This window comes from Carcharhinus amblyrhynchos, chromosome 15 (genome assembly GCF_965287045.1).
Source record: "Carcharhinus amblyrhynchos chromosome 15, sCarAmb.v2.hapA, whole genome shotgun sequence".
Taxonomy (NCBI): Eukaryota; Metazoa; Chordata; class Chondrichthyes; order Carcharhiniformes; family Carcharhinidae; genus Carcharhinus; species Carcharhinus amblyrhynchos.
Window position 1 is genome coordinate 23,393,386 of NC_137338.1, and position 21,809 is coordinate 23,415,194.

Here is a 21,809-nt window from a genome sequence, read left to right on the forward strand (position 1 = left end):
CTGCGTGGGTTTTCCCTCGGGTGCTCCGGTTTCCTCCCACAGTCCAAAGATATGCGGGTTTGGTTGATTGGCCATGCTAAACGAAACTGTCAGGGGGAATAACAGAGTAAAAAAAATGAGGGGTTATGGGAATAAGGCCTGGGTGGGAAACTCTGGTTGGTGCAGACTTGATGGACCGAATGGCCTCCTTCTGCACTGTAGGGATTCTACGATTCTTGACTGCAATCCTATTGCAAGTAAATTTGTCTGGACGTTGAATAAGGACAGGATTGGAGGTGGTTCTGATGCTTTCATTGTCCACTAGTCTTGCGGGCAATCAATAGAAAATAGCCACTTTGGTGAGACACTAAACGGGGCAGTCTGTGAAATCATATGCTAGCAAGAGTGTCAGAACCTTGAGAAAATGCGGGGAGAAAATTGGCAAACAAATTATAATAAAAGAGCAGATTAATATGATGATGAGAAATGATTCATTTCCCAATAATTAGATGTCAATTTTCTTTGTGGCGAAAGGAAATTAAGATAGAATTTTTAGCAGTAACCTTTAGTGTATGCAGAATATTATTTTTTAATTTGGGAGTAATTGCGATCATTAACTTTTACACATTGTGTAAGAACACAAGAAAATTTGAAATGTGAAAAGGTCAATTGATTCTTCCTGCCCTATTTCCCAAGGAAATGTGTGATTATCTCAATCCTGGAAAACAGTGTAAGATATCAAAGAAGTAATAACACATTTAAAGTAAGCCTTAACAAAGCTGTAAGCCTCTATGACTAATACAAAATACATTCTATTCCATCACCGAGATGGCAAAACTATGCTTAGAGTCTGTTCTCATAGTTTAGCTGATTTTGTTCCACTAGTCAATTTAAATATGTTTTATTCTGCTGATTTTGTTGTGCACTTAAATATTCGTGAATATTCATAGCCTGAGCCACTAGAAGAGATTCTAACTGTTATTATGTGTTTCCATTTGTTGTTAATTTCTTTGTATTTGCTAATCCAAGGGATGGTTATTTGTGATTTTTTTTTCCAAGGCTAAACTGCAGTTTCACAATATGCTGCCATTCTCCACTTCTCTAAATTGTTAGGCTAGGTTTTGGACATAAAGTGCTCATTAACTGCACTGAAAGGAACAATTCACATATGCTACTAATCACTTAACAATCGCAAACCACATTCCACGGCCCTACAACCAATTCCGGACAATGACCGCATAATAAATAGAATATCTGAAGCAAAATGTGTTGCAACAACATTATTCTTTTACTTACAAGAGGCCACGTTCATTATTCACTCACGCCTGCAGCACTAGTGAGTTCTGCCTGTTAAACGCTTCTGAAAAATTGCAACCCATACTCAACGCACGCCACACACTATCATTGGTGAGATAACCTATATTGCATGCATTAGATTGAAATGAATGAAGAGATTGTCAGAGAAAGGAGAGCCGAGTGCCAGCCAGATAATTAAGAGCTGATAGGGCTGGAGATTAGTAATGCCAGCTGTGGACTGGCTGATTGATGGCTGTAGTAACCACAGCATTAACACATTGTTAAAATGGAGCCAGTTCAATCCTATCACTTTGCACTCACCCACTGCACACTGGGCTATTGTCTGTCATGTTCACAACATGTTCTGACATTACCTGTGTATCAATTCTGGGATGTTCTGCACTATATCTTCTAATAGATTCTGACCAGTGATTTGCAGGCTGCGACCCTCCCAGTTAGAGGACAGGGTACAGGATTTAACATTCAATTCTTTGAGCTTATTCCACCACTCAGTGGAAAAGTTGGAGGAAAATCACACACAGTAATGTTTCAACATAAATTGGGATAAATCAGTTGGCGTAGATTTCCCTTCAGCCCCTGTGCTGAAGTTGCACCAAAACTTCCCCGGAAATTGCAAGCCGTCAGATGCAGACTTTTAGCACACAGACAAATTTAGATGGTATCACAGTGAAACTCGATCGTACGGATATCCCACTGAGATTGTACATTTGCTTTCAGTGGAAGCGATTGACCGAAATGGTGCAGTCTTTATTGACAAACTGCACCTTTTGTACAACAGACCCCCAAAACTGTCAGCAACTTGAACGGCACATTTATAAGATGACGTCTCATTTTCTGGTTATATAACTTTTGGAGGCGGACCGTGGTACAGAGGTTAGCACTGCTGTCTCACAGAACTAGGGACCCAGGTTCGATTCCCGGCTTGCGTCACTGTATGGAGTCTGCACATTCTCCCCGTGTCTGCGTGGGTTTCCACCTGGTGCTCCAGTTTCTTCCCACAGTCCAAAGATGTGTGGATTAGATGGATTGGCCATGCTAAATTGCTCCTTCGTCAAACGTGGACCAGCTAGAGTAAAATCTCATTGAGACATATAAGATGATGAATGGGATGGATAGGATAGAGGTGGAGAGACTCTTCCCGTTCAGAAAGGACAGTAGGACTAGGGGGCACAGCCTCAAGATAAAGGGGGGGGGCGGTTTAGAACGGAGTTGAGGAGGAACTTCTTCACTCAAAGGGTGGTGAATCTCTGGAATTCTCTGCCCATTGAGGTGGTGGAGGCTGCCTCGCTAAATATTTTTAAGACGCGGGTTGATGGGTTTTTGATAAGAGAGGGGATTAAGGGTTATGGGGAGAGGGCGGGAATGTGGAACTGAGCCACGACAGATCAGCCATGATCTTATTGGATGGCGGGGCAGGCTCGAAGGGCTAGATGGCCTACTCCTGCTCCTATTTCTTATGTTCTTATGTAAATGCGTGGGGATAGAGTCTGGGTGGGAATGTGGTTGGTGCAGACAGGATGGTCTGAATGGCCTTCTTCTGCACTGTGGAATTTTATGAACTTCCTCAGCATCAGGCTAAGCTGCACATGAACAACATCATAAAAACCTGGAATGGAAATGTCATATTTCTGGCTTGAAAATGGGAATGGATGGAATGTGGAATGGGGCACAACCTCAGGCTAAAGGGGTGACCCTTCAAAACAGAGGGGAGGAGGAATTTCTTCAGCCAGAGAATGGTGAATCTGTGGAACTCTTTGCTTTGAGGTTAGGTCATTGAGTGGCTTCAGGACAGAGATAGATAGATTTTTGATTAATCAGGGGTTATGGGGAAAAGTCAGGAGAATTGGGATGAGAAAAATATCAGCCATGATTGAATGGTGGAGCAGATTCGATGGGCTGAGTGGCTCCTATGTCTTATGGTCTTATAGTCTATCTTGGGAGCAGGACTAGGCCATTCAGCCCCTCCAGCATCTGTATTTCGTTAGTCAGAGCATGGCTGATCAGTATGTTATCAATGCAACCCGTCAGTCAGAATTGTCAGTAGTGACCTTTACTGATTGTCGTTGAGTTTTGTCCTCTTGTATAACAGTACTCTGTGCCTACGGTAATATGTTTATACTCTTGTCAGTATTGTAGTTTTGCCTCTAGAGGCAGTGCTGTAATAAGGATTACAAAATGTGTTACTGTGCAACCTTTTAACATTGAATGACTAGATTTGTCGACTGCCAACAATTATTCGGCCCTTCATGTGAGCCATAGATTCCCATGATTGTTTTAATTTCCAGCACTTGATCCAATGTTGTATGATTTAGTTCACATTAAAGTGCCAATGTCCCATGTGATATAGTCTGTTTTGCATCAATATCATATTTTATTTCAGGTCCCCTTATAATGAAATAAAATTTCTTCTCTGTGCATTTGACATATCCAGCACATTGCAGGATGCTTTAAAAGTCCTCTTTTGTCCTGCCAGCTGTTTGAAGTGGCTAAGTGCCTCTGGTGGATTACAGAAGAATTTTGTCAGCTTTTCAGAAATGACAGTGCCAACTAAGTCGCTTGCAGCATGCTTGTTCAGTTAGCTGTTTGAAACATCATCGTCCAGTAGTAATTATGGAGTAGTAGTAGCTATGGGGCAGTATGGTGGTTAGCACTGCTGTCTCACAGCACTATGCACCCAGATTCAGTTCCTGTTTTGAGTCACTGTCTGTGTGGAGTTAGCACATTCTCCTTGTGTCTGCGTGGGTTTCCTCCAGATGCTCCGGTTTCTTGTCGTAGTCCAAAGACATGCTGGTTAGGTGCATTGGCCATGCTAAATTCTCCCTCAGTGCACCCGAACAGGTGCCAAATTGTGGCGACTTGGCGATTTTCATAGTAACTTCATGGCGATGTGAATAAAAGCCTACTTGTCACTAATAAATAAACTTTACCTTTTTTGCTTTAATGCCATCATGGTAGACTGTATCCTATCGTGTATAGAGCGCAATTAGAATAACAACTAACAAAGGGGGGCTTCAACCAATATGGATCCTGTATTCCTGAGTCATAGAACGTAATTCCCACTTTCAAAAATTGGATTTTTTTTGCAAGGTTCAGGGAAACCATTTTATTTAGATTCAGAGCTTAAATCAGTCATAGAGTCAAATGCCGGAATTCTACCACCCCGCCCGCCACGGAATCAGAGAGGGCGAGGGGCGGACAATGGAAATGTCCATTGTCTTTGGATGGGACTTTCTGCTCTCGCTCAAGCAAGGCAGTAAAATTCCACCCATAGAGTTGTACAGCATAGAAAAAGCCCTTTGGCCCAGCAAGTCTGCGTTGACAATAACTACCATTAAAGTGGCGCTAATCCCATTTTCTGGCACTTGTCTTTTACCTTTGTATGTTGTATATTTCAAGTGCTTAATCAAATACTTTTTAAAGGTTATAAGGTTTCCAGCCTCCACTACCTTACCAGGCAGTGCATTCCAGATTCTTATCACCCTCTGGGTATTTTTTTTCTCAAATCCTCTCTGAAGCTCCCGCCCCTCACCCGAAAACTAAGCCCCCTCGTAATTGGCCCATCAACCAAAAGGAACAGCTACTTCCTATTCACCCTGTCAAAATCTTTGGTAAGCTTATACACCTCAACCATGTCCCCTTCAGCTTCCTGTCCTCTAAAAAAACCCATCCAAGCCTATCTAGTCCCTCCTTAGAGTTCAAATGCTCCATCCCAGGCAACATCCTGGTGAATCCCCTCCGTACCTCTGCTAGTGCAATCACATCCTTCCTATAGTGAGGTGACCAGGGAAGAAAAACACAGAATCAAATATTACAAAAGTCCAAAACTGTGGATGTTGGAAATCCAAAATCCAAATACAGATTCAAATGTTGATTCACAAAAGGAAGGATGAGATGTGGTGAAAAAAATCTCACAATAGCGGGTGACGGGATTAATTGCAATCATCAACAACGTTTTAAAAATGAAGATTTCCGAGAATGTGTCTGTAGCCTCCTCGATATCAAGTTTCTTTTATAACTCCCCGGGGTGCTTCTCTTATGTCTGTACCTCTGTCCACTCTTTCCGTAATTATACACTCATAATAGCTGGTCAGTTGTATGTCAGTTTAACATCAGGGCAGTTCTTTTATCTTTTCAGTGATCATATCTGAAAAAGCATTGTGAAATGCTGTTTCACGTGAGGAGTGTTATGTAAGTGTAAATTGTTTCCGTTGCCTAGTTGGGAATAATCTCATTTTACTTGTTACATGGACACTAACGCATCTAATGACTCAAGAGGTTGGAAACATAAGAGACGCAGATCCCTATGTGTTAGAGGACAATCCATCAACACATAAACACTTCCTCCACTCAATTATTTCCCTATTATTATACTTGTACTCAGCTGGCTTTCCTACATGCTGCCAGGAAGGAAGGTCACTTGATGCTCAAATGCAACAAAGCCACGTATTGTTATTTAAAAACTGATTGCAACAAAACTGTACTGAATTCTGTGAGGATTTTTCTAGCACTTTATTTTGTGTACTTGTGAATAATGAAAAGACACTCGTCTGTCTGCATTATCACACTTTACGTGAACAAGCTAAATGCTTCGTACGTGATGACCTACTTTGAATTGACTTATTACGTAGGCAAATATAGCAGTTACTTTGCACAGAGCACAACATCTTACAGTCATGGGATCAATAATAGCTTTTCAGGGGATTTATTATGTTGGTTGAAAGAGAAGTATGAACCAAAAGATATTTTGGCCTTGGAGGGAGTGCAGAGGAGGTTTACTAGGCTGATACCAGAGTTGAGGGGGTTGAGCTATGAGGAGAGGCTGAATAAACTAGGCTTGTACTCGTTAGAGTTTAGAAGAATGAGGGGAGATCTCATTGAGACGTATAAGATGATGAATGGGATGGATAGGATAGAGGTGGAGAGACTCTTCCCGCTCAAAAAAGACAGTAGGACTAGGGGGCACAGCCTCAAGATAAAGGGGGGGGCGGTTTAGAGCGGAGTTGAGGAGGAACTTCTTCACTCAAAGGGTGGTGAATCTCTGGAATTCTCTGCCCGTTGAAGTGGTGGAGGCTGCCTCGCTAAATATTTTTAAGACGCGGGTTGATGGGTTTTTGATAAGAGAGGGGATTAAGGGTTATGGGGAGAGGGCGGGAAAGTGGAACTGAGCCACGACAGATCAGCCATGATCTTATTGAATGGCGGGGCAGGCTCGAAGGGCTAGATGGCCTACTCCTGCTCCTATTTCTTATATCACTTATATCTTATATCTTATTATAAAACACTGGAAGAACTTTCTACTAATTTTGGACATTGGTGAGGCCACACCCAGAGTATTGCGTGCAGTTTTGATGTCCTTACCTGAGTAAAGATGTCCTTGCTATAAAGCAAGTGCAGTGAAGTTTGCTAGGCTGATTCCTGGGATGGCAGGTCTGTCATATGAGGGGAGACTAAGTCTGTTAGGATTATATTCATTGGAGTTTGGAAGAATGAGAGGGGATCTCGTAGAAACTTATGAAATTCAACGAGGGTTAGACAGGTTCACGAAGAATGTTTCCAATGGTGGGAAAATCCAGAACTAGGGATCAAAGTTCAAGGGTAAGGGGTAAACTTTTTAGAATTCAAGTGAGGAGAAATTTTTTCACCCAGAAAGTGGTGGATGTGTAGAATTCACTACCACAGAAAGTAGTTGCAGACAAAATATTGTCTGATTTCAAGGAAAAATTAGATATAGGTCTAGGGGATAAAGGAATCAAGGAATATAGGGGTGCGGGGAAAGCAGGGAATCAGGATATTTGATAATCAGCCATGATCATAATGAATTTGATGATCAGCCATGGTCATAATAAATGCAGAGTACACTCTAAGGGCCAAATGGCCTACTCCTGCTTCTAGTTTCTATCTTTCTATGTTTTGTAATAGTGTCACAGGATCTTTTTGCATTCATTCCACTGGGATGAACAGAAATATCTTCTTTTAATAGCTCAGTCAAAGGATGGCACATCCAGCAGTGCTGAAACCCTCAGTACGGCACAAGAGGACCAGGATAGATGACACACTCAAGTCTTGTGGCGGTTTGAACCCACAATATTTTGACTTGGACCCATAAGTGTTAACACTGAACCAAGTAGACGTGGTGTAGAAGTTATCAGGTCATTGAGATTAATTGCATGGACTCAAAGTAGTGTCTGTTTCCCATATCAGCATTAGCTTTCAGTCACAGTAGGAACTAATTGCAAGATAAAACTTCCCGTCCAAATCAAATTCAGAATTGGACACTCCGTCTCATCAGTGTGACGTCGCCAGGTCTTGTTGCCAATCGTTTTAATCCTGCTACCGAACAACTACTGACATTTTCTGGTGACAATGAGCATTTTAACCTGTATGCCTGCGTTTTATAATCAATTTCTTCACTGGATTACGAATCAGGAAAATTGGAGAGAGAGGCTGTCTCTTGAATCAATGGAAACCTGGAAGGAGAGGCGGCATACAATGGAGGGCGGGACTGGAGGATATTCAACTTTATTTTCCTCCATTGCCGGTGATGCATGAACTTGTGACATAAAGTTTCCAGATGACTGGCTATTTTACAGTAGCATTTACAAATGTTTATTTAGTGGTTGATCCCAAACATATTAGAAATCAAACAAAGCTGAAAAATTTATCTTAAAAAATATATAATTTTATCAAAAGCAATTTTTCTGCGTCATGCTCAGCTGTTGCTTTATAAAATTATAAGAATTATAGAATCCTCACAGTGCAGAAGGATGCCATTTGGCACTGACTCTCTGACAGGGCATCTTACCCAGACTCTATCCCTGTAACCCCATATATTTATCCCACTAATTCCCCTAGCCTATACAAAATGGGACAGTAAGGGGCACATTAACATGGCCAGTCCATTTAACCTGTACACCTTTGGTGTGTAGGAGGTAACATGAGCACCTGGAAGAAATCCATACTAACTCAGGGTAAATATGCAAACTCCACATAGACAGTCACCCAGGCCAGAATTGAACCTGGGTCCCTGGTGCTGTGAGGCAGCAGTGCTAACCACTGTGCCAACCAGTCAGTGGTTCTTAAGCTGGGGTGTGCAAAGAACATCCAAGAGGTCTGCATTGCAGGACCTGCCAACAGGTGGGTGCAGGATGATTGTCCAGAATGTTATGGTCGAGTATGAACAAGTCAGCACCTACTGTGCACCCATTCTTCCCCTGCAGCTTTAGTGCCCTCTTTGGGCTCCTGCCTTTTCCACGCGCTGCGCTTTGCATATGCTTCTGCTTTTGCTGTGGTGTAATTCCCTATTGCTCCTGCTCCCTTAGTACTTTATCTGTGTTTGTCCCCCCTTCTGCTCCTCTTCTCTCTCCTCCTGCACCTCTAGTGGCCTCTCTGGGCCCCTGGTTTCACAACGTTCTGCTCCCTGCATCCTTCCATTCTCCTTGTGATGTGTACTCTTCCCCATTGTTCCTGCTCTGCTCCTGCACCTTTGTGCTTTCTCTGCGACGTGCTCCCCTAGGGTTTCTGCACTCTCAAATCTCCTGCCAAGAATCGACTGAGTCTGCAGTAAGATGCAGATATATACCTCATATCTGTAAGTATCTTTGCTAAGAGCTTTATCAAAACATGCTTTATAAGCAGCACTTCCATATTACACTTAATAAATAGTCCGGTATAAATCAGATGGGTTCCTTTAACCCAAAAGTTTGAGCCCCACTTGTTTAAGTGATGGTTTATTTCCATCAAGATCAGTTGCAGATATATTTTTGAGATAAGGAGAATATCCCCCAGTGTGAATGCATTAATTGTCCTTTCACCATTCCAGTTACTGAATGAAATTTGCATCAATTTGATTTTGCTGAGTGACCCTGCAAATTCACATTATAGCAGTGAACATCCTCAGGGAAATGAGAACAGCAACATTAATAAACAATAAGAGTATATTAGATTGGAAACCTTAGGCCAGGGGCTGTTAGTTAGGTCCATGTAAAGCAGTGAATTCAGCTCCTGTTTCCTGTTCCTGCAAGCTGTGTTTCTTTTTATGAGCTTCAGTTTCTTTAATGATTGTGGTACATCATTTATACTCCTCGGCCTTTTGGCTAAGATCAAGCGTCAGATCAAGTCCAAGATCAGGTGCGATGCATTTCCTTGTCAGTTTGGATCTTGAATGTCTCTCTTTTGGGGACCATGAATTGGATTCAATTTGAATTTGAATTGGTTTTTGGAGAAGCAAGGAGATAAATTAGGGGCTTGTCCTGTGCACTCTGCCTTGTAACTTTGTGAAAGGAATAAAATAAAAAATAAATTACTCCTAGTACATAAAAATACTCCTTTTCTGACAGGGTCAAAATGGAATATATTCTAAATGTTATCATAGAATCATAGAGGTTTACAGATGGAAACAGGCCCTTTGGCACAACTTGTCCACGCTGTCCTTTTTTTAAACCCTTAAGCTAGTCCCAGTTGCCCGCATTTGGTCTATATCCCTCTATACCCATCTTACCCATATAACTATCTAAATGCTTTTTAAAAGACAAAATTGTACCTGCCTCTACTACTACCTCTGGCAGCTTGTTCCAGACACTCACCACCTTCAGTATGAAAAAGTTGCCCTGCTGGACACCTTTGTATCTCTTCCCTCTCACCTTAAACCTATGCCCTCTAGCTTTAGATTCCCCTACCTTTGGGAAAAGATATCGACTTTCTAGCTGATCTATGCCCCTCATTATTTTATAGATCTCTATAAGATCACCCTTCAGCCTTCTACGCTCCAGAGAAAAAATCCCAGTCTATCAAGCCTCTCCTTATAACTCAAACCATCAGGACCTGGTAGCGTTCTAGTAAATCTTTCCTGCACTCTTTCTAATTTAATAATACCCTTTCTATATTAGGGTGGCCAGAATTGTACACAATATTCCAAGTGTGGCCTTACCAATGTCTTGTGTAACTTTAACAAGATGTCCTGATTCCCATATTGAACGTTCTGACCAATGAAACCAAGCATGCTGAATGCCTTCTTCACCACCCTGTCCACCTGTGGCTCTACTTTCAAGGAGCTATGAACCTGTATCCCTCAATCTCTTTGTTTTGTAACTGTCCCCAGTGCCCTACCATTAACTGAGTAAGAGCTGGCCTGGTTCAATCTACCAAAATGCATCACCTCACATTTATCTAAATTAAACTTCATCTATCATTCATCAGCCCATTAGCCCAATATATCAAGACCCTGTTGTAATCCGAGATAACCTTCTTCACTGTCCACTCTGCCACCAATCTTGGTTTCATGGGCAAACTTACTAACCATGCCTCCTATATTCTCATCCAAATCATTAATATAAATGATAAATAACAATGGACCCATCACCAATCCCCGAAGCACACTACTGGTCACAGGTCTCCAGTTTGAAGAACAACTCTCGACAACCACCCAATGGTTTCTGTCATCAAGATGTGGAGATGCCAGCGTTGGACTGGGGTAAGCACGGTAAGAAGTCTCACAACACCAGGTTAAAGTCCAACAGGTTTATTTGGTAGCACAACCTCTCAGAGCACTGGTCCTTCAGCAGGTGCCCCTTCACTCACCCAATGATAGGGCAGTGCTCCAAAAGATTGCGCTATCAAATAAACATGTTAGACTTGGTGTTGTGAGACTTCTTACTTTCTGTCATCAAGCCAGTTTTGTATCCATTTAGCTACCTCACCCTGGATCCCATGTGATTTAACCTTATGTAACAACCTACCAAGTGGTTCCTTGTCAAACGCCTTGCTAAAGTCTATATGGACATTAACTACTGCACTGCCCACATCTATCTTCTTGGTTACCCCTTCAAAAAATTCAATCAAATTTGTGTGACATGATTTTTTTCCCCTCACAAAGTCATTGCCTGTACTGAAACTTTTGCATGCACTGAAGAACTGCTTGATGTCAAATTTGAAATTCTTCAGCCAGTTGGCAGCCTCTCCATCAGCCCGGAGTAGGACATTTAGCCCTGAAGCATAAGTTGGGACACATGTTGATTATATGCACCATGGTTTGGACCATTTTTAGTGGATATGGACATTCATATAATAATCACTTAGCTCCTGACCTTATTACTGCCTTGGTTCAAACATGGACAAAAGAGCTGAATTCCAGAGGTGAGTGAGAGTAACAGCCCTTGACATCAAGGCTGCATTCAACCGAGTGTGGCCCCAGCAAACCTAGACCAAGGAGCCCTACCAAAACTAGAATCAATGGACATCAGAGAGCAAACTCGCTGCTGGTTGGAGTCATGGCTGGTACATAGGAAGATGATTGAGGTTGTGGAGGGTTAGTCATCTCAGCTCCAGGACATCTCTGCAGGAGTCCCACAGGATAGTGTCCCAGGCCCAACAATCTTCAGCTGCTTCATCAATGACCTTCCCTCCATCATAAGGTCAGAAGTTCGTGGATGATTGCACAATATGCAGCACCATGTTCAAATGGAACAAGATCTGGGCAATATCCAGGTTTGGGCTGACAAGTGGCAAGTAATATTTGTGCCACACAAATGCCAGACAATGACCATCACCAATAAGACACACTCTAGCCACTGCCCCTTAACATTCAATGGTGTAACCATCACTGAATCCTCCACTGTCAAAATCCTTGGAGTTACAATTGAAACTCAACTGGACTCACCACGTAAACACAGTGGCTTCAAGAGCAGGCTAGGAATACTGTGACGAGTAATTCGCCTCCTGACTCCCCAGAGCCTATCCACCATCCACAAGGCACAAATCAGGAGTGTGATGGAATGCTCCCCACTTGCCCGGATGAGTGCAGTTCCAACAACACTCAAGAAGCTTGACACCATCCAGGGCAAAGCAGCCCATTTGATTGGCACCACATCTACAAACATTCGATCCTTCCATCACTGATGCTCAGTAACGGCAATGTATGCTATCTACAAGATGCACTGCAGCAATTCACCAAAGATTCTTAGACAGCACTTTCCAAACCCACGACCACTTCCATCTGGAAGGACAAGGGCAGCAGTTAAAGGGGACACTACCACGTACAAGTTCCCCTCCAAGCCACTCACCATCCTGACTTGGAAATATATTGCTGTTCTTTTGCAGTCGCTTGGTCAAATTCCTGAAATTCCCTCCATAGCGACATTGTGGGTCAACCCACAGAACATGGACTGCAGTGATTTAAGAACAGTAAAAAGTCTGACAACACCAGGTTTTAGTCCAACCGATTTATTTGATAATACTCACAAGCTTTTGAGGGGACTGCCTCTTCGTCACCTGACGAAGAGGCAGTCCCCTCGAAAGCTTGTGAGTATTATCAAATAAATCGGTTGGACTAAAACCTGGTGTTGTCAGACTTTTTACTGTGTTTACGCCAGTCCAACGCCGGCATTCCCACATCGTGATTTAAGAAGGCAGCTCACCACCACCTTCTCAAGGGCAACTACAGATGGGCAATAAATAGGGATGGGCAATAAATAAATAGGACAGTTAGTGAGATTTTGCAAGCCCAGGCAAGTTGTGCCTGGGCTTACAAAATCTCACTAACTTTCCTGCCTGGAGACAATACACATCTCTTTAACCTGAGCTTAACCCTCTCTCCACTCACTGTTTGTACCTTTAAGACTTGACTACGTGTAAAGACTCGCATTGCAACCATTTGCAAATTGAGTTTGTGTCTTTATATGCCCTGTTTGTGAACAGAACTTCCACTCACCTGATGAAGGAGCAGCACTCCGAAAGCTTGTGGCTTGTGCAACCAAATAAACCTGTTGGACTTTAACCTGGTGTTGTGAGACTTCTTACTGCACTTACCCCAGTCCAACGCCGGCATCTCCACATCAATAAATGCTGACCAGCCAGCGACACCCATGTCCCACAAATGAATAAAAAAACCCAATGTTTACTACATTAAAGTATGTTTTTTTTTAATGAGTCAATGCCTCCAGTTAATCATTTGGTGAGGTGAATGTGTTAAACATTTTAACAATAGTATTTGCCAGCCTTGTAGTTTAAACCTATGTAAACAGAAAATATTTGAGATCTAACAATTTGAGATTAATCATTTCATTTGATCTTCATTAGAATATGATTCTTGAATGTAGCTTTTGTATCATTAGCTTCAACACAGACAAGGATAAATTAATTTTTCTTATAAGCAGGGTTAACTCAGCATAGGCTCGATCCAACAAATTGCTAACAATGCCTCAAATTTAAAATTGTCAACCTTGTAATTAAAATCCCTCCCTCGCCTCATATCTCCCTATCTCTATCACATTTTCTAAGCCTGCATCCCTCCAAAAGCGCTGCATTTCTCTGACTCCCTGTACAAGCAAGATTCGTTTTGCTTAATCATTGGCAGCCATGCCTTCAGCAGTGAGGCTCTAAGTCCTGCCTAAACTCTGCATATCTCTACTTCCCTTCTCTCCTCAGAACCTTCCTGAAATCCTGTTTCTTTGACAGGATATCATTTGTCAGTATGTGACTTGGGCCGGAATTCTCCAACTTCGCCTGCTGCTGGGATTCTCTGGTCCCACTGCAGTAAACGGAGATCCAACAGAGCACCAAATCCTCTGTTCTCACTGGTAGCAGCAGCGGGGCATGCAAGACTGGAGGATTCTGGCTTTGGTGCCACATTTTGTCTGTTAGCATTCCTGTGAAAAGTCATGGAACCTTTATAGTGCTAAAGATGTAACATAAATATAATGTTGATGTAGTCCATTTTATGGTGCAGGGATGATGCAAATATGGGTCAGTTGTACCTTGTGAATTAAGAATGGATCCCTGCTTGGAATTATTGTGACTGCATGTTGACATGATGAATTGACAAGATATGCATATAGGGCGGATTCCCAATTTAATGATAAAGATATGCAGAGTTATGTAGGAATCCAATCAATTTTCTTTTCATGTATAGAGTGCTTAATATTCCCGAAAGAGTTTGCTTTTGAATTGGAAGGCAGCGTTTCAGCTGCTTTCACAATTTGCAGCAAATAAAACATTCGCGATGAAAACCTAAGATGGGAATGTTCCTAAACCTGCTTTAATAATAAGTCTCATGTCTTCGTATTTACACTTACCTTTTCCCACTGCCACCACCCAGTCCCCACCACCATAATTCTTAAATTTGCCTGCTACAAACTGTACTTTGCATATTTTACATTATTCTCCTGCAGCAAAGGCAATTTAGGATGGCATAGTGGCACAATGGTTCGCGCTGCTGCCTCACAGAGCCAGTGACCTGGGTTCGATTCCCAGCTTGGGTCACTGTCTGTGTGGAGTCTGCACATTCTCCCTGCGTCTGTATGGGTTTCTTCCGGGTGCTCCGGTTTCCTCTCTCAGTCCAAAAGACGTGTTGGTTAGGTGCACTGACCATGCTAAATTCCCTCCCTCAGTGTACCTGAACAGCTGCTAGAGTGGAGGATTTTCACAGTAACTTCACTGCAGTGTTAATGTAGGCCTACTTTTGACATTAATAAACTTAAACTTTTAAAACTGAAGTACTGGCTATAGAGTGAGCTGTGGTTGATGAAATAACTGCTGCATTTTCTGTCTAATTCCTTGTTTTCAGGTGGCACTGTATCTCAAGCAAAGGCCATGTTTAAGCAGTCAGCTTTTTGGAAACTGGAGATTTAGTTTTGCTGTTTTTCTAGTTTAGTTTGCAGTTTCTGTGTGAATTTGGCAATCTAGCATCAATCTGTACCAAAATCGAGACAACATTATGTTGAGAATGCACACAGATTGAATTGAAATTGGATGGAATAGTTCCTTGTAGAATGCCAACAGCTAGCTGAGATTGATAAACTTTCAGTTGGGCTGGATTCAAATCTAGGTTCCAGAAGTCATAGAGTTTCATAATAACCAGTTCTGGAAACTCGCTACCGTGGAGATATTGGTTGATAAATAAGTTCAAATAATATTTGTCTTTGTATTCCAATATCAACGTATTCATTTATAAATGTAGTTACCTTATTCAGCTGCTTTTAAGATACCCATTAAAATATAGAGAGAAATGTTACTTAATTTCATAAAATGGTGGCCCATTGATATCACCAACAGTAGATTTTACACTTATCCCTTTTGCTGGGGCACAAGACCATTCCAAATCTATTCTCAACACAAAGTTGTTTTATGTTCTATGTTTGTGCCCTATGTTTCACTGGGATTACAACTGCATGATGACTGGGGCCACCTAGACAAAAGGCATGTAAAAAATAAATTCTGTCCCAAAACATTAGTTACCAAAGTTGGTAATGCGTAACTTTCTAAGTCTGGATAAATTTACATTTTGGTGCTCTTAACCGTTCTCACATTTGGAAAAGAGGCTGCTTTTAAGGACATGAAATGTTGTGTTGATCATAGAATCATTGAAACCCTACAGTGCAGAAGGAAGCCATTCAGCCCATTGAGACCGCACTAACAACAATCCCACCCAGGCCCTATTCCTGTAACCCCACCACGTACTTACCCTATTAGTCCCACTGATACTAAGGGGCAATTTAGAATAGTCAATCAACCTAACCTGCACATGTTTGGGAGGAAACCACACAGACATGGGGAGAATGTACAAACTCCATAAAGATAGTCACCCAAGGCTGTAATTGAAGCCGGGTTCCTGGTGCTGTGAGGCAGCAGTGCTAACTACTGTGCCAGCGTGCCATCCATCAACCGGCACAGACATCCCTTACTCAATCATTATGCTTTGATCCTACAGCTCACATCCTGTGGAGAACATGGACTGGTTAATGTTAGTTAAGATGACACTGTCCTGAATTGTACAATGTATGCACAACATGAATGGGAATGATTGGAGTTTATGTATAGGATAGTGATGACCTACAACATTCATCTGATATGCGCCATTTATTGGTCGATCTGTTACATGTCGTCTTGTGGAAACAATATTCAGGACAAAGTGACCAAATGCCTATCAATAACAGTGTAAGTATTAGATATGAATTTGAACTGTTGCAGCATTATCCCCCTCCATTCATAACGCATTGGGTTCTAATCCATCAGTGACATTCATTTAGAGCTGAAATATAGATCACCGCCTCAAAACATGAGCTGAGAATGAAAATGTCAATCTTTTTCAGAGTATGCTGTATTATAACAGTTTCCTCTCAAAGTGAACGATTTGTCTGGATTTTTAACTCTGCATAAGTAAGGAAGTGCCACCAATGTGCATCTTCTGCGCTATGTCGCTAAGGCTCCACTGTTCTTCTTGAGGGTTCCTGCTCATCTGTCTAAGAGGTTAGGACACAGGCCTGAAGCCAGAAAGACCCTCTCTTAAATATGCAGACCAGGCTCCAGTGATGTCTTCAGGGTTCAGCTGTAATTATAATCTGAGGACTGTGTGTGGAAATCATTGTGGCTTTTCCATATGGCCAATCAAGCAGGAAAGGGAGCCTGGGCCAAAAGGTGACTAAACAAGGTAAATAATTGCTGTTCTTTAAAACGTTCTTTGTGGGGCCAAGAGGAGCAAGGATCCTCCTGTGATTCCTGCAAGGAAAGACTTATAGGCCATCTGAGTTCCAGTTTTATCTCCCAACCAGTGACTTTAGTGTTGCTAGCCATTTGTTCGGTCCTTTGTAGTGGTGTCTGACCTTCTAACATTCTGCTTCCCGCTGATGTTGTGGTGGGATGAAGGAGGGCTAGGAGTTAAAATGTTCTGGGCCTCATGCTGTCGTTTGAACAGTTTTCCATCTTTTACCAGCCACTCCCACCCTCCACCATTATTAACCACCCCTGCAAGACTCCTGTCTCAAGTTTAAATTGGGCCTTCAGTCTTGCTCTATTAAGTCCTGCTTAACCAAGTACATCACGCTTAAGACTGCTCACCCAAACGAGACTGTTGTAACTTCCTATGGGTCAAACAAAGCCATTCTTCTGCTGTGTGGAGGTCACAGCCTGCAGTCCAATGCTTTGTCTGTCTTTACTGCTATCTGTCATTATGGTTTCCTTACACCCTTCTGCCCACACATCAGCATAGTAACGTTATGTGTTGCTGATTCTATTCGCACTTCAGAACTATAGTTAACGCGCACTATTATATGAAATAACAGCTGCCTGGGAGAACGTTAAAGACCGTAATCCATCCCTGCTTCTGCTGATATTCAGAAACAGTTAGCCCTGTAGTCATTTGCTTCATCAGCATCTCTATTGCAGCTAGGAAACACCATCCCTGCTAACCAACACACTTTAAATACATAGGGAGATCTGTATCCAAACACATTTGTTCTGTTAAAGAACAATTGAAACAAATAAATGCTTTCTGCTTTCAAAGATCTTCATATCTCTTTCCGATAAACTGGAGAGATGCAAAGTGCTTTGAACAGATGTTTCAAGCTGTGGATGACAGTGATGTTTAACGTGTGCTGTCGTTTAATTCAATAAAACCTGTGAAAAGTGCAGCTTGAATAAAAGAGTGACAAGGTGTCAGAAATTAATGAGAAAATTGCAGATTAATGGGGCAACACTTCGGAGACTGCAATATGGGCTGTTTTAACTGAAGCCGATCTAAGGGGCAGAAGTACGTTGGTACATCACTTTTTGATATTCACAACACTTAATCCAGTCTCTGGATTTGACATTCACAGTACATGCTCCGATGAAACCTTATTCCAAGGGAATGAACATTTAGTCTTGAGCAGTTGGACGATAGTGCATCAGCAGGCCATTTTGCATTCAGTCTAATATTCTTTTCCTGTGGATTCACTATTACCCATTTTGTGGAGCTACTCAAGGTAAATCCTATGTTCCCACCCAACACACACAACCATATGATACCATTAATGTCCTTTAGGGAGAGAAATCTAACATCCTTACCATGTGACTCCAGAACAACAGCAATGTGGTTGATTCTCAATTGCCCTTGGGCAACTAAGGATGGGCAATAAATGCTGGCCAGCCAGTGTCCCATGAGTGCATTAAAAAAAAATGGATTTCATTCCATTCAAATGGAACTGAGGGAATAGTGCATGGGCAGAAATTATCTTTCAGATGTTACATCAAGACTGTATCTACAAGGAAGCCAAAGACTTTGTGGTATGATTCAAAGTGTGAATTTTCTTGCTGTCCTACCCATCATAGAACACACATCCAACACTTGATGCAAACATTATGACTGATAGTTCATTCATTTGCTACTTGTGGGATCTTGCTCTCATTGACTACAGAACAACAGAACTTCTGAAGTAATCCCTTAATGGCAAAGCGCTGTGGGACTTTCTGAGGATAAGATGAATATATAAGTGCATTTCTTTCTTAGGCAGAATGACAATACTGTCCCTATTCACACGGGAAGTGTACTGTGTTGAATTGTTTACCTGCTCATAAACATTATAAAGCGATCTATCTGTTTTAAAACTGCCGGCTCAGCAGACCAGATAACTATTGTAGTTCAATTGTGACAATATATTTCTCTCAGACTGAGTGATTTAGTATATTCATAACAAATTATTTGTGTACTTATCGGGACTCAACTGTATCTATAATCTCAGCAAAAAAAAAAATTTGAATATAACAATCATGTACAATGGCCATTTTTAAGACTGAGACAGACAAGCAGTTCCACAGCTGAAGTCTATAGAAAGTCTTGATGCATGCCACGACAACAATAATCTACATAATGCCTTTGATGCAGTAAGTCGTTCCAAGGTGTTTCACAGGAACATTATTGAACAACATTTTAACACCAACCCACATAAGGAAGTACTCGGACAGATGACCAAAAGCTTGATCAAAGAGCTAAGTTAAGGGGCACAATAAATTGAGATGGCATGGTGGTACAGTGGTTAGCGCTGCTGCCTCACAGTACCAGGGACCTGGGTTCAATTCGTGGCTTGGATCACTGTCTGTGCGGACTTTGCACATTCTCCCCGTCTGTATGGGTTTCTTCCAGGTGCTCCGGTTTCCTCCCACAGATTAGGTGCATAGGCCATGCTAAATTCTTCCTCAGTGTACCCAAGCAGGTGCTGGAGTGTGGCAACTAGGGGATTTTCACAGTAACTTCATTGCAGTGTTAATGTGAGCTCACTTGTGATGCTAATGAACAAACTTAATGGAGGAAAGCAATATTGAGAGGAGGAAGGGTGAATTCTAAACCTCAGTGCCTCAGCAATTGTAGGCACAGCCCTCAATTGTATTCAATTAGCAAGTGCTTTATCTGTTCATTTCATACGTTGGAATTTTCCAACCTGTACCGTAAAATCTAACACAAAACACAAACACGTGAGTCTATTTGTCTATCTTTTGATGGTATCCAATGCACAAATTGTTGCAAAATGTTTTCTTTTGGAAGTAGTTTACATCCCATTTGACATTGTATTAAATATTGGATCAGTACTTTTGAATGGGAACAAATTGTAAATAAGTTAGGACATCTGTACTCCAATCAGATGTGCATTTATTTGAGACCAAACGTTGTTTAATAACACTCCTGTGAAATGCCTTGAGGGGATTAATGCATTAAAGGCATTCCATCAATTAAGTAAAGTTTATTTATTAGTAAGAAGTAAGGCTCACATTCACACTGCAGTGAAGTTATTATGAAATTCCCCTAGTCGCTACACTCTGGTACCTGTTCGGGTCAATGCACCTAACCAGCATGGTTTTCAGACTGTGGGAGGAAACCAGATCACCCGGAGGAAACCCACGCAGACACAGAGAGAATGTGCAAATTCCACGCAGACAGTGACTCAAGCTGGGAATTGAACCCAGGTCCCTGATGCTGTGAGGCCGCATTGCTAACCATTGTGCCATCATGCCGCCCCAACAATTATTGTTGTAGTGGTGCGTGCCAAGATTTTCCTTGGACTTCAACTGTGGAACTCCTTGTCTTTCTCAATCTTAAGGATAGCTCTTATACAGGATGTCCTGAATAACTTGCATGGTTGACTATAATTCCAAGGATTTTATGAAGAAATGTGGGACTTGTTTTTAATTAGCTGCTTTCTATTTCCTCAGTTAACCTCCTGGATTCGAAAGCAGTTCAAGGAGAGCTCGGATGGATATCTTACCCGATTCATGGGGTAAGTGCAGAACTACAACCAGCGAAATGCTTAAATCTAACCGATGATTTAGATACCATGTAAATAATCCTTGTTCTCAATTTCACTGAAGTATGGGTTCAATGCTGAGGCAGCAAAGTGGCAGCAAAAAGATGTTTAAAATTGGTTGCTTACAGTGTCAAGTGGTTCTTCTTGAAAAAAACTTCAAAATATCAGCAGCATGTCATTGTTGCCTTGTGCCTAATCTCTCGCTCTAACTTTGGATTAATTAGTTGTTAGAATAATGCTAATTTAATTCATTTGGCTCAGTCCCCAACTAAAATCGCAGGCAGGTCACTGGAACCATAAATGTTGCCATCAACTTGCGTTAAACTACAAATGTTCCGTTTGATCTCAAATGGGTAAGTCTGCACGATAATAAAGCTTGGTTGACGTTGAACTAAGTATTTGGTATACATCACAACAATGGGGGGGAGAACTGGGTAGAGTGTATAATTAACTGGAAATCTGTTTGCCTATTTTACACAGTAAAAAGTCTGACAACACCAGGTTTTAGTCCAACCGATTTATTTGATAATAGACTCACAAGCTTTCAGGTTAGTCCCTTCGTCCCGAAAGCTTGTGAGTCTATTATCAAATAAATCGGTTGGACTAAAACCTGGTGTTGTCAGACTTTTTACTGTGTTTACGCCAGTCCAACGCCGGCATACCCACATCATGCCCATTTTACACCATAACTTCCTCCTCCATGTCCTCCCCCACCCCCCACCCCTTGGGCTACCCCAGTGTCAATTAAATACCAGGGGCAATTTTCTGAATTTACTTTTGTTTTCTCTGGCACCTGCTGGGGTGGGGCACATCATAAATTAAGGTGGGCACTGCTTACTACTAGCAGTGCAAAGTCAGAAACTTACCCTTGTAATGCATGGGTCACCACTCAGCTTTATCAGACCTGAAACTTCAATCTTGCCTACATACAATTTGCTGATCTCAGGTGTAGCTACAGTGAGCCTCAGCGCTAGGTAGTGGAAAAGACAGATCATTCGTGAATCCTGCTGCTGGTCATTGCTCAGTCACCCCTCTGGAAAGTGTACTTGTATAGCGTGACATCAGAAACAGACATTGCTTATCATGTTCAGATAGCCCACGTGTGCAGAGTATATAATTGCGTGTGAGGAATGGCTAAAATGGACAAAAGGTGCTATTTGGTTGCTTTGTCTTTAGAATGAGTCATCAGAAATGGAGAGCTGGGAAAAAGCAGGACATTTATTTTCTAACAAACCTGGCCTTTGTGTAGTAAATTTAGTGAATGCAACATTGACGTAGATGTGTCGCGTGTATAGAAGGACAAAGTCTACCATAGTTCAGCAGTAAGAAGCCATGCTCCAGCATGAAGCTGATTAAATCTTTTACTAAGTGTTTCAAATGAACCTATTTATACTGCTACTCATTTAGAGAGTATGCTGTCTGGATACCCACCATCTGTTCCTTGAGTTTAGTCCTGATTTAGTTCAC

General features: G+C 41.8%; 1 protein-coding gene across 2 annotated transcripts in view; it reads left to right on the forward strand.

The window, feature by feature from the left end:
- epha3 (eph receptor A3) overlaps positions 1 to 21,809 on the forward strand; it is a 283,492-nt gene that overhangs the window by 6,928 nt on the left and 254,755 nt on the right. For both annotated transcript variants that reach the window (XM_080203597.1, XM_080203598.1), the window contains exon 2: positions 20,251 to 20,315. In XM_080203597.1, the coding sequence (XP_080059723.1) occupies positions 20,251 to 20,315 (65 nt within the window). The remainder of the gene's footprint in view (positions 1 to 20,250; positions 20,316 to 21,809) is intronic.